This window comes from Xyrauchen texanus, chromosome 1 (assembly GCF_025860055.1).
Source record: "Xyrauchen texanus isolate HMW12.3.18 chromosome 1, RBS_HiC_50CHRs, whole genome shotgun sequence".
Taxonomy (NCBI): Eukaryota; Metazoa; Chordata; class Actinopteri; order Cypriniformes; family Catostomidae; genus Xyrauchen; species Xyrauchen texanus.
This window is the reverse complement of record NC_068276.1, coordinates 58,779,298-58,793,327: the sequence shown is the minus strand read 5'-3', so window position 1 is coordinate 58,793,327 and position 14,030 is coordinate 58,779,298. Positions and strand designations below refer to the sequence as shown.

At 38.1% G+C, this 14,030-nt stretch overlaps 1 protein-coding gene across 1 annotated transcript in view; it reads left to right on the top strand.

Moving 5' to 3' along the window:
* LOC127644818 (dipeptidase 1-like) overlaps positions 1 to 12,364 on the top strand; it is a 14,991-nt gene extending 2,627 nt beyond the window's left edge. The window contains exons 2-10 of the mRNA XM_052128217.1: positions 828 to 954; positions 1,042 to 1,174; positions 4,300 to 4,450; positions 4,981 to 5,050; positions 9,741 to 9,917; positions 10,402 to 10,486; positions 10,585 to 10,660; positions 10,783 to 10,918; positions 12,065 to 12,364. Of these exons, the coding sequence (XP_051984177.1) occupies positions 828 to 954; positions 1,042 to 1,174; positions 4,300 to 4,450; positions 4,981 to 5,050; positions 9,741 to 9,917; positions 10,402 to 10,486; positions 10,585 to 10,660; positions 10,783 to 10,918; positions 12,065 to 12,235 (1,126 nt within the window). The 3' untranslated portion in view covers positions 12,236 to 12,364. The remainder of the gene's footprint in view (positions 1 to 827; positions 955 to 1,041; positions 1,175 to 4,299; positions 4,451 to 4,980; positions 5,051 to 9,740; positions 9,918 to 10,401; positions 10,487 to 10,584; positions 10,661 to 10,782; positions 10,919 to 12,064) is intronic.
* Positions 12,365 to 14,030: the final 1,666 nt, after the last annotated feature.

Here is a 14,030-nt window from a genome sequence, read left to right as displayed (position 1 = left end):
GTCTGTCTATCAATATATCTATCTGTCTGTCTGTCTATCTAACTTTATCTATCTGTCTGTCAGTCTGTCTGTCTATCCGTCCTTATCTATCTGTCTATCTAACTTTATCTGTCTGTCTATCTAACTTTGTCTGTCTATCTAACTTCATCTGTCTGTCTATCTAACTTTATCTGTCTGTCTATCTAACTTTATCTGTCTGTCTATCTAACTTTGTCTGTCTATCTAACTTCATCTGTCTGTCTATCTAACTTTGTCTGTCTATCTAACTTCATCTGTCTGTCTATCTAACTTTGTCTGTCTATCTAACTTTGTCTGTCTATCTAACTGTATCTGTCTGTCTAACTTTATTTGCCTGTCTATCTAACTTTGTCTGTCTATCTAACTTCATCTGTCTGTCTATCTAACTTTGTCTGTCTATCTAACTTCATCTGTCTGTCTATCTAACTTTGTCTGTCTATCTAACTTTGTCTGTCTGTCTAACTTTATTTGCCTGTCTATCTAACTTTATCTGTCTGTCTGACTTTATCTGTCTTTCTAACTTTATTTGTCTGTCTATCTAACTTTATCTGTCTGTCTGTCTATCTAACTTTATCTATCTATCTAGAGCAGATACTGTATTTCATGAATGCTGGCTCAAAGAAAAATACTGTAATTGCCAAAACATCTGTTGGATGATACATGAATCTAAGAATATAAGAAACAAAATTGTCTGTAATATAGCTTTTGAAGGAAGTTAATTTACTTTTAAAGTTCTTTTTTAATCAATAAAGTCAGATTGTATGTGCTGTTAGAAATGACCCAAGTGACTGAAATCTCTTGTAAAACAGACACAATGACCTGCCCTGGCAGATGAGGAGCCTGTTTAATAATCAGCTCAGCATGGTGGACCTGTACACACTAAACTCAACACACACCAACATCCCAAAAATCAAACAGGGGCGCCTCGCAGCACAGGTACTAGAGTACGCACATCCACAACACAGCAGCATCCAACATGGGTGACTCGAACTATGTGTGGTGATGTCTGTTTTTGTTTTGCAGTTCTGGGCAGCTTATGTAGAATGTGATACCCAGTATAAGGACTCAGTCAGACAGACCTTGGAGCAGATAGACGTAATTCACAGGATGTGCGAGCAATACCCAGAAGATTTCCAATTCGCTGCAAGCAGTCAAGGTGAGAAATTTCAAGTTGCACAAATGAATGCATGTAATACTTCAAGGTTAAAGGTATGGTCAGTGCTGTGTTGTGCAGTAATTGTAATGGGATCAAATTCCATTTTAAATACTTGTAATCAGACTACAGTTGCATTTGATAGATTACATGATTGGATATTAACAAGGCAACGGCAGTAAATTGTTAATAATTTATTGATCATCGTAATAATTCTCTTTTTTCACTCTTACATATTTCATTCTAAATCAGCACACCTCTGATATACATTCGCTAAAATGTTTTTTTTTTTGGGGGGGGGGTGTATTGCCCTCAGAACTGATACTCGCTACAAGCCAGCCAGAAGATGGTGCGGTCTACCTCAGCATTTAACCACTGGATCTATAGAGATAATTTAATTTTTAAGAATGAAATTACACCAATGGAGTGCAGCTATTGTGCAGGGTACACAGTAGTTCAACTGCAAAATGTGCAGTAATATCGAACAAAGCCCATCGCATGAAACTTGACATAAAACTAGATACAGTTGTTTCTTATGTGACTCGGTGGAACTCTGCTGTTTTAACATCTTCTGCTCTTTTAGAATATTCTTACTGTTCAAAAATATCTTGCACCTCAGCTCTGGAGTAAGTGATGGACCATCAGTAAGGAGTAAGGGTCAAAAGTGTTTGTGTTTTTGGATGAAAGGTTTGGCCTAGCAACGTGATTACTGTTGATTTTAAGGTCATGAATGTTCTTAATGTTTCATGCACTTACATTGAACTTGATGTCTCAGTGTATTGAACTTTGGCCATGCACTGTCACTGCTGTTGATTTCATTCATGCAATGTTTAATGCACTTTTTAAAAATGTCATAAGGAGCCTTTTTGTGAGGCTCTTTTTGTTAGTAATAAAGAAAGGAATATATTTTCTTCTTCTTTGAAAATTGTCACGTTAAAATGATTATTGTACTCTAATGCATGTGGCATAAAACAAAATGGAATTAGGTTGAAAGTACTCCAAAAGTACTCCAAAAGTACTCCAAAAGTACTCCAAAAGTAATCAGATTATATTAGCCCAAAATTTATTCTATGCGATTACGTTACTGATTGCATTTTATGTCATGTAATTTGTAATCAGTAACCGATTACAATTCACAAGTAATCCGCCCAGCACTGGGTATAATACTCACCCAAGTGTTGTTCCAAACCTAGTAGACGATAACACAGGTGAAGAAATATCATAGACTGACAAAACAGTAAATAAGGGGGCCCTGAGCCATATCTGAAGGCCAGAATATCAAAGAGTCTTGGGTTGTTTTGAATTGGGCCAGTAAGCAACCACCCAGAAAACCTTAGCATTGGCCCCCACTCAGAACAGCTTTGCAGCCACACAGCAACACACCAAAAACCACCTCACTCTTACACATAGCTGCAACACACCCTGGTGAGTGGATACACCTTATCAACTGAATAGCAACACTCTGGCATCCAGCCACAAGACCCTTGTATTGTGTTATTGAGTTTTTTTACAAGCAATATCTAGTTGTATTTGGGTAAATTATGTGATTTTTATTTATTTTTTGTCTGGATCTATTAAATTACAGTAAAAACTGTCTGTCTGCATGTCTGTCTGTCAGTCTGCCTGCCTGGATGTCTGTCTGTCTGTCTATCTGACTGACTGTCTATCTATCATCTGACTGTCTATCTGTATGCATGTCTGTCTGTCTGTCTATCTATCTGACTGTCTATCTGTATGCATATCTGACTGTCTATCTATCGTCTGACTGTCTATCTGTATGCATGTCTGTCTGTCTGTCTATCGTCTGACTGTCTATCTGTATGCATGTCTGTCTGTCTGTCTATCGTCTGACTGTCTATCTGTATGCATGTCTGTCTGTCTATTGTCTGACTGTCTATCTGTATGCATGTCTGTCTGTCTATTGTCTGACTGTCTATCTGTATGCATGTCTGTCTGTCTATCGTCTGACTGTCTATCTGTATGCATATCTGACTGTCTATCTATCGTCTGACTGTCTATCTGTATGCATGTCTGTCTGTCTGTCTATCGTCTGACTGTCTATCTGTATGCATATCTGACTGTCTATCTATCGTCTGACTGTCTATCTGTATGCATGTCTGTCTGTCTGTCTATCGTCTGACTGTCTATCTGTATGCATGTCTGTCTGTCTGTCTATCTATCTGACTGTCTATCTGTATGCATGTCTGACTGTCTATCTATCGTCTGACTGTCTATCTGTATGCATGTCTGTCTGTCTGTCTATCGTCTGACTGTCTATCTGTATGCATGTCTGTCTGTCTGTCTATCGTCTGACTGTCTATCTGTATGCATGTCTGTCTGTCTGTCTATCATCTGACTGTCTATCTGTATGCATGTCTGTCTGTTTATTGTCTGACTGTCTATCTGTATGCATGTCTGTCTGTCTATCGTCTGACTGTCTATCTGTATGCATATCTGACTGTCTATCTATCGTCTGACTGTCTATCTGTATGCATGTCTGTCTGTCTATCGTCTGACTGTCTATCTGTATGCATATCTGTCTGTCTATCGTCTGACTGTCTATCTGTATGCATATCTGACTGTCTATCTATCGTCTGACTGTCTATCTGTATGCATATCTGTCTGTCTATCGTCTGACTGTCTATCTGTATGCATATCTGACTGTCTGTCTATCGTCTGACTGTCTATCTATACTCAGAACTGATACGCGCTACAAGCCAGCCAGAAGATTTTTAAGAATGAAATTACACCAATGGAGTGCAGCTAGTGTGCAGGGTACACAATAGTTCAACTGCAAAATGTGCAGTAATATCGAACGAAGCCCATCGCATGAAACTTGACCTAAAACTAGATACGGTTTTTAAGATACAGGATATTAAAAAAATAGTCATTAAAATTTATTTATTTTTTGTAGAAAGAGCTATAAAAGTTTTTCAAATATGTATGAATCTGTGATGGACACAAAGACTGGATTTCTTTTAGCTTTTTCTACTAGTCTTTGCACTCAATTTTCATTTTGTTGTCTCGGATAACCTTTTTTTGTCAATGATCCATTTATAATGATGTGGTTTCTGTTGTAAACTAAAATGTTTATATGTAACATGGTGTTTTATATATTCTTGTTGTAGATATAAGGGATGCCTTTGACCAGAATAAGACCGCCTGTCTCATTGGGGTAGAGGGTGGGCATTCTATCGACAGCAGTTTGGGCACTCTGCGCACTATGTACCAGCTGGGCGTACGATACCTCACACTTACACATAGCTGCAACACACCCTGGTGAGTGGATGCACGCAGACGAGTACAACTCACATCACTTTATAGCATCTGATACTGTTTAACATGCTGTATAATCTTTGAAGACAACACTTCTGTTTTCTCTAAATAAAAGGTCCTGCAAGGTGAGGAAATACGGTAACAATGTTTGATTTAATGACATGATGATTTCATTAGTTTGGAATTTAAAAGACATAAACATGCCTGGAAACTGCCGGAGGAGATTCATTGATTGACCTTGTCATAACACACCCTCATGAATTGAAAAGGAGAATTGCTAGTTTGCAAAACAAGAAAGGGGAGTTCCAGTAATTTCAACGTGCAGTACTTTCAATCAGGAGTTGTTCCACAGAATTCTAACCTGGAATTTAGAGAGAAAAAGAACCCCTTAGAGATTAAATTAAGTCAACATCAGGCTTCTAAAGAAATAGAAAACGCCTGGCCATGATAACATCTGATTTGGGAAGAGGGTTTGTTTTAAACTAAAGGCCCTATTGTTTCCTTTACCGCATTTTGGTCTCACTTCCTTCTAGGGCTGACAACTGGTTGGTAGACACAGGATCTGAGCCAGAAGTACACAATGGTTTGTCTGACTTTGGCAAGGTTAGTTACTCTTAAACAGTGACTCTGAGAAGTATTCAGACCTTTTTGGACTCCTACAATCAGCCTAAGCTGGTTTTCTGCTCATATAGCTGGTTTTAGCTGGTGTCCAGACTGGCCAAGATGGTGCTTTGTTGGTTTAGCCAGTTGGCAAACTGATCTGACCAGACTCGCAGCTAAGACCAGCAAAATCATCTAAGGCTGGTTTATGATGTTTGAGTTTTTTCAGCAAGGATGTCACACTTAAAAACTTCTGAATGTCATTGCATTGCATACAAAATATCAAGTGGCATCTGCAAACAAATGAGCTTTTGTCAGAACATCCCTTTTCTGAGTTATTTGTTTACCATGGCTTTTAACCAGATGACGTTAAGGGGATTTTAGTGGTGGTAACACATCAGTTCCCCATAAGTTCACACCTAGCAGAGTAACCACAGGTCTGTTCACATTTACAATGGACATGTTCTACTAATGTTTAGCAACCAGAAAGTGTATAAATACTTATTTTGTCTTAATTTCAAACAGTATGTCTATTATTTGATCATTTATAAAATTATAAATGATATAGACAAATTCTTTATGTGAAATGTTTAGCTCGAAAAGTGTGCTCAAGCGATCATTCTTAAAATAAATGGCACTTGGGTTGATGTAATGCAATGATGTCCATACATTTATAAGTGTGGCATGGGTGTCCAAATACTTTTCAGGGCCACTATAAAAAATGAATTGAATACATACTGTATGACCCTAGATGTAAACTGTATTACACCAAATAACAGTTATGGTAACACTTTACAATAAGGTTCCATTTGTTAACAATAACATGAGTCGCGTGGCACCATGTGAGGAGCGGACTCTGTGCACTTTGCTAGTTTTATTGCTATTTGTGTCACAATCCGGTGAGATTCGACACCCCCCGATTCTTAACTGTTCTGTGAAGACAATATGTCAAAGAATTCAAAGTCCTCGGGCTCTGGAGACATTAAAAGACACTTAAGTCCTCAAGCTGCCCCTGAAGAACAGCCTGAAAGCCCGGGACTCAATTTGGCCAGTGTGGTGGAAGAGATCCATATGAATGGGTTGGGGCATCCCATAAAAAAAGAAGGTTATTTATTTTCTTAAACGTTAAGAAATATGATATTGTGTTTCTCCAATAAATGCATCTTTCCCCATAGGAAGCTGAATAATTTGGGAAGATTTGTGGTGGGCATGTTTCCTTTAGTGCTGACTCAATCAAGAACAGGGGAGTCATTACACTGATAAATTAAACATCTACAATTCAAATGTCATTTTGTTGTCTCGGATAACCTTTTTTTGGCAATGATTCATTTATAATCATATGGTTTCTGTTGTAAATTAAAATGTTTATATGTAACATGTTGTTTTATATATTCTTGTTGTAGATATAAGGGATGCCTTTGACCAGAATAAGACCGCCTGTCTCATTGGGGTAGAGGGTGGGCATTCTATCGACAGCAGTTTGGGCACTCTGCGCACTATGTACCAGCTGGGCGTACGATACCTCACAATAACAATTGTTAACAATAACATGAGTCGCGTGGCACCATGTGAGGAGCAGACTCTGTGCACTTTGCTAGTTTTATTGCTATTTGTGTCACAATCCGGTGAGATTCGACACACCGCGATTCTTAACTGTTCTGTGAAGACAATATGTCAAAGAATTCAAAGTCCTCGGGCTCTGGAGACATTAAAAGACACTTAAGTCCTCAAGCTGCCCCTGAAGAACAGCCTGAAAGCCCGGGACTCAATTTGGCCAGTGTGGTGGAAGAGATCCAGAGTCAACAGTTGAACATGATGGCAATGCTGATGAAGGTCGTGTCAGACTTTGAGGATCTTGCTATAATACGTCGACCGATCTTGTGTTACGCAAGGTGAGGAGTAAAGGACAATGGATTGAGTAAGCCATTTTGGTGATTTTCATGTTGCAGGCTAGAGGGTCTGACTCACTGAACATTCTCTGTTTTTTTCTGTTTATTTGGTTCGGTTGATTGTTGTACTAATGTTGGAATGTGGTCTTTATAATCTTGTTTTTGACACAGTCTATTTGTTCTAATATGCCAAATGTTAATATGAGTGGATTGTCTCTCTCCACATGGAATATGAATGGGTTGGGGCATCCCATAAAAACTGATTAAAGATAAATTAGGAAGAATAATTATTGTTTTAGCAGAAATTCAGGGGCAAAGGTTGATTTGGCTAATATTTACGTACCTAACGCTGATGGTCAGGGCTATTTTGTAGATCTTGAAGGGATGTTGCAAGCCGCTGACACCACTCATGATATAATATTGGGAGAAGACTTTAATCTTTTGATGGACTCAGTCCTTGATCATAATGAAGCAAAAGTGAGCAAGCCCCCTAGAGACACATTGATGCTTCACAGGATGTTTATAAAATCTTGGCCTTACAGATATTTGGAGACTTTTGAAGGGACTTTACATTTTTTTTCATCAGTCCATAAGATTTATTCTAGAATAGATTTATATATATATATATATATATATATATATATATATATATATATATATATATATATAAGTTAGATCTTGCCCTGGTGAGATTAGAGGTGTTGCCACATATGGAGAAAAGGAAATCATATAGTTGCCGTTTTAATGTATCCCTTCCTTTCGCAAAATCCTGAATTTAAACAAATGTTAAAGGCTGAAATCAATGTTTATATGGAGACTAACTGGTCCTCAGTATGGGTGTGGCTTGGGAGGAACTTAAGGCAGTTCTTTGGGGTCGGATCATCCAGTATGCCTCATTCATCAATGAATCCAAAGCACGAGAATTTGTGGAGTTGGAGTGGAACATTGAAAGTGCAGAGGCAGAGCTGAAGTGCCGAATGTCATCTGATGGCCTCAGAAAATTGACCCGACTGAAATACAGATATAATACTATTTTGTCGCAGAAGGTGGAGTTTTGGCTATTCAGGGCAAGACAGTGATACTTTGAGTCAGGGGACAAAGCAGGGAAACTTTTGGCTAGATATATAAAGTAGAGAGAGTTTTTTTACCATTCCCTCAGTGATATCTGCTGGTGGTGAAATATTTACCTCGGCCATTGATATTAATAATCCATTTTAAGAATTATTACTTGATCTCTATAGTTCTGCATCTTCATCTACTGATGAAGACATTAGAAACTTTGTGGAACCATTTGATCTCCCTAAACTGACGGCTGTGCAAAAAATGATCTTGATTCTGAGATAACCTTGGAGGACCTTGGTGAGGTAATTAAGGCCTTGCCTGCAGCCAAGGCTCAGGGGCCAGATGGCTTTTCCACTGAATTCTTTAGATCTTATGCTGCAGAACTGGCTCCACTTTTGTTAGAAGTTTATATGGAATCATTAAAGAATGGAAAGCTTGCGCCAACCATGATACAAGCCCGGATCAATCTGATTCTTAAAAAGGACAAAGATCCAAGCGATTGTAAGAGTTACCATCCAATTTCTCTGATCTAGCTAGATGTAAAAATATTGTCAAACATTTTGCCAAACCGATTAAATAAAGTTATGACATCTCTTATACATATAGATCAGGTGGGGTTTATTTGGGCCATAGCTCTTCTGGTAACAGTAGAAGTTTTATTTAGGCGTGATGATTGGCAGGCAGTTAATCCTCAGGGGATGGGCAGGGTGGTGCACCATTTCATGAGTGGTGTGTGGAGTTGGGCAGGGTGGTGGCGTTTAAGGAGATGGAGAAGGATATTTCTTGATGGACAAATACATCAAGAAATGGGGCAGCTATCTAACCTTTTTGGAAGGCTCTCGGGGAGGGGCAGCAGAGAAAGACTAGTGGGGTGTTTTTTCCCCTTTGTTTTACACGGTGATCCGAGAAGCAGGAAAGATGGCTCGCAACACCCAGATGAGCATTCTGATACGTGGATGTGCAGTTGGTACTGAGAAAGGTCAGACCACTAGATGGCGCCATTGACCAAACAGGATTGAATTTTCCAGCTGTGTAACAACTAATGTTAACGACTGGAACATTATTGTAAAGTGTTACCACAGTTATTAGCGTAAAGCATTTATAAGACTCTAAAAAGCAATTTTTAATTTGATGACCAGTGATTAAAGAAATATTCTGGGTTCAAGTTCGGCTCAATTGTCAGCATTTGTGGTATAAAGTTAATTAGCACAAATAATAATAATTTAGACTCGACCGTCCTTTTCTTTATTAAAAAAAAAAAAGCAAAAACTTAGACACTTATAATGGAAGTGAATGTGGCCAACTTTGGGAGGGTTTAAAGGCAGAAATGTGAAGCTTTTTATTTAATATTATGTGTGAGCTATTAAGTTGTTTAAATAGTTGTTTTAGGATTTTAGGGTTTACAGTGTTATGTTGTCATGGCAACGAAGTTGTAATTTTGTCATAAACCATACATCATCATATGGTCTCTGTTTAAACACTAAAAAAATATAATCTTAAGTAAAATTAGTGGAGCATTAGTGGGTATACTTTGTACAGAAAAGTTTAGTAAGTGATTTTAACATAAAAAAATGGGCCCCATTCACTTCCATTGTATGCGCCTCGGTGTAACCCAGAGTTTTGCTTTTTTTAAAGAAGAGGAGGGACGAGTCAAAATAAATTTTATTGGTTGTTAGAGAAAGGTTGACTTTGTTATTGCTGTGTATGGATGTTTATGCTGACCAATTTCTTTCCCCTCTCAGCAAGTGATCTGGGAAATGAACCGCCTTGGAATGCTTGTTGACCTGTCTCATGTAACCGAGAAGGTGATGAAGCAGGTACTGGAGATATCCAAAGCACCTGTTATCTTCAGCCATTCTTCTGCCTACGGGATCTGCGCTCACAAGAGGAACGTTCCAGATGAAGTTCTCCTGGAAGTGGTGAGCGCAGCAATTTCCAGAATAAAGCATAAACCTCAAAAAGTTACATAACAGACTTTTTTGTTGTCTAAAGAATAGCCCATGAGTGACTTACAGCCAGTTCATAAAACATCCATGAGATGAAACTTATCTATTGTTTTATAAGAGCTGCTATAAAAGATAACAACAGCAGCCTTGAAAGGGAACACTTTTGAGTCATATAAAGAGCTTTATAACCATAAAATATGTTATCTATCATAACATATATGTACTTATACTGTAGACATTACTGATAGATAACAGTCACAGTGTAAAATTGATGCACAGCTTGGCCCTGGAGTTTCTGGCATAGATCTGTAAATCATCACAGGGCTGAAAGAAGGCAATGCCACTGCATGTTAGTCAACAACAATTACTTTAATAATATGTGACCGCTTAAAAATAGGCATGAACTAGTCCGAATCCAATGCACAAGTAAACATTTTCTGTCATGTTTCTGTTTCAGAAAAATAAGAATGGCATCGTCATGGTAAATTTTTATAATGACTATGTCACCTGCAAAGAAGATGCCAGCATCGATGATGTGGCTAGTAAGTTACTTTCAAAATGACCTCAGTGTTGTTCATTGAGCACTCTAGGGTATGAGGCAATACAATAACTTGACTTCACTGTTATATGTGAATTTCAGATCACTTTGACTACATCAAGAAAGTGGCTGGCTCTAGTATCATTGGATTTGGAGGAGATTATGATGGTGTGCCAAGGTAATGTGCATGGAGCTTGATGGTAGAAGACACGGTGGTTTGTAATTTGTAATGCTTCTGTATGCAATATTGCCTTTTAATTATATGTAACCATTAAGACAGAATGTAATGGCTTTGAACAGGGTGCCAACTGGTCTAGAGGATGTGTCAAAGTACCCAGACCTGGTGGCTCTGCTTTTGAAACGTGGCTGGAATGATGATGAGATCAAGGATGCTCTTGGGAGGAACCTGCTAAGGGTGTTTGGAGAGGTGGAGAGGGTAAGAGCAAGTGTCCGGGAAGTTATTTTGAAATGGTGGCTTTCCAAGATGCAAGCAAGTATTTTCCAATTCATCTCCTTAAAATGGATTTAAATAAAATCCTTTTTAAAAGAGTTCTCGCTCATGAACCAAAACCAACCATCTTAGAGGTTAATCACGTAAGTATATGACAATTAGAGAAAGAGTCTAAAGTACAAGACATCTTTAATGAGGAAATTAAGCATTGCAAAAGATGTTATTGAATAAGAAATTATGGAAAAATATAAAACCATTGATTTAAAGTGATTGATTATACTTTAAGTATCGAATCAACATATTTTCATTTTATTGCGAAATATTCAGATGGATCTGAATATATTTGTATTTTGAGAGTGTTGGGAAACCGACTCGATTGCATCATGAGGGTGGGCGTTTGCTGCAGAGCTCTTTTGGTGCACTTTGTTCACCACGAGTCTCCGATTGGTGGATCTTTTCTGTTCAGGATAATGGGTAGTGTAGTAATTCACCAGGAATTTTGCAAGTTAACATGACCGATGGCTTAAGCAGGATTATATACCATCGATGAACAACCTTGGAGCTCACTGTAGGTCTACCGTTAAAGGTTTATAAGTTATGGTTAAAAAGTATAAGTTATCGCCTTTGTAGAACTTGAATGGGATTTTTATTCCCACAACCAGACAGTTGCACTCTATTTAGACAGACATGCCACTTGTTAGAAAAAGTAGTTACTACAATATTAACAAGAAGCTAACTACATTGAAGCTGTTTAAGGAGTCTATAATATCTACATAACTATCTATGTATATATATATATTGTTATATACACATAACTGGTAATCAGAAGGTTGCTGGTTCGATCCCCACAGCCACCACCATTGTGTCCTTGAGCAAGGCACTTAACTCCAGGTTGCTCCGGGGGGATTGTCCCTGTAATAAGTGCACTGTATAGTATATGAGTGTGTAAGTGATAATTATTGCCCCAGTTCACCCTTTTGAAATTGTGATTAAAAGTGTTGAAGCATGTTGAGCCTCCAGAAATGTCCGACACCCCCCTACATTTCCAATGGGGAGACAACCACTTTCCCACCCTTAAGATCAAATTCTTGAACCCTGAAAATGTCTAAAAGCAATTTTCTGTTTCAATAGGTAAGAGACAGCCTGAAAGCTACCAAGCCAGATGATAAACCCATCCCTCTTAAAGAAGTCCAGAATCCCTGCAGAACGGATTACGGTTATCCAAATGATCGCAGTTCTGCATGTACACAGTCTCTCTATCCTCTTGTCTTGGTCCTGACACTGCTAAACAAGTTACTCTAACCAACCTCTGCCAAGCAGTTCTATAAAGTTCTATAGGACTGTGAACAACCCAATATAGAGTTCCTAAGAGATCTGATTTTGATATTTAGTATTTCACTATTTGAGGTGTCAATTTGCCTAAAAAGACTAAGGAGACTTTTCTGGCACAGAATTGGATGTTTTCAGATTTTAACAAATTTTATGAAATAAACACTGTCCTATAAAAGTGTTTTGTGCTTCATGTGCTTCATAAAGAAACTGTTTCATTCAAACTTTGAGGCCATCTGCATGCTACTGTGTACTCTTAAAATTTGACGAAATTATCATTTAGACGATTTTTTTAATAAGACTAGATTTGTTAGATGTTGGCGTGGTGGACTAAAGCACATAACTGGTAATCAGAAGGTTGTTGGTTCGATCCCCACAGCCACCACCATTGTGTCCTTGAGCAAGGCACTTAACTCCAGGTTGCTCCGGGGGGATTGTCCCTGTAATAAGTGCACTGTAAGTCGCTTTGGATAAAAGCGTCTGCCATATGCATACATGTAAATGTAAAGGTAGATTTCCAATTGCTGGGGAACGCAAAATAAAATGAGGAAAATTGAAACGTGACACTTGAAAATCATCAATAATAGTAACGTTTCGATCAGAGTATTTAACATATAACATTCTAATAAACAAATGATTTTGTTTGCCATAAAAAAAATAGATTTATCTGGCATTCGAGAGACACAAAGGAGAGCAGGCCGCACTTAACTGAGAAATAAACACCAAAGTATTTCATCAAATGAACGCTTTGATTGTCTCTCAAAACCAGCTTGGCCTTGCAATATGCAGAGTGCAAATCACACTGCAGCATGAAGTATTTGTAGCCTGAGGGTTGTTTAAAGGAATAGTTCACCCGTTTACTCACCCTCATGCCATCCCAGATGTCTATGACTTTCTTTCTTCTGCAGAACACAAAGATTTTCAGAAGAAATCTGAGCTCTGTCGGTCCATACAATGAATGGTGGTCAGAACTTTGAAGCTCCAGAAAGCACATAAAAGCAGCATAATAGTAATCCATATGACTTTAGTGGTTAGATCCATGTCGTCAAAAGCGATATAATAGGTGAGAGTGATAAACAGATTAATATTTAAGTCATTTTTTACTATAAATTCTCCTCCCTGCCCAATATGTGTCGATGCGTCATGTGAATCGGCAAAAACAAAAGAAGAAGAATGTGTAAAAAAGAAGATTATTTTTCATTCTTTGGAGAACTGTCCCTTTAATGACAATCCAAGCACTTTTAACAAACACCAAGTATGACTTGCAAAGCTTTAAAACTAAAACAAGCATCAAATAAATACATGCAATATGCTTGCAGGCTTTTTCTGTGTCTGAAAAACTGGGCTCCAGCACATAAACATTCATTTGCCAAATCAAATATTTTCAGAGCAAACACAGTGGATGATGAACAGAGGCATTTTGAGTCAATGTTGTTTCAGTTCTTAAAAAGTGCAAGCAGTTGCTCCATCTGGTGGACACACAGAAATGTTCTAAAGATCAGAGACTCATCACATAATAGAAGCAATGAAATTGGCTCCTCCCCTTAGATCTTCTTGAAATTAATGCATTCCTAAAGAAAAATGATTTTTTTGTCAAAAGTTTTAGCGCATCAAAAAACGCATGAAAATGCACATTATCGCTAAAATGTCACAAATGTCGACATCATATTTTTCCGTTTAACTCAAGCAGGGGCGAAAATTTCATCAAAATGTTGGGGGGGACAATAAACATAACAAATCTCAAGAGCAATTTTTGAAGGGGACACCA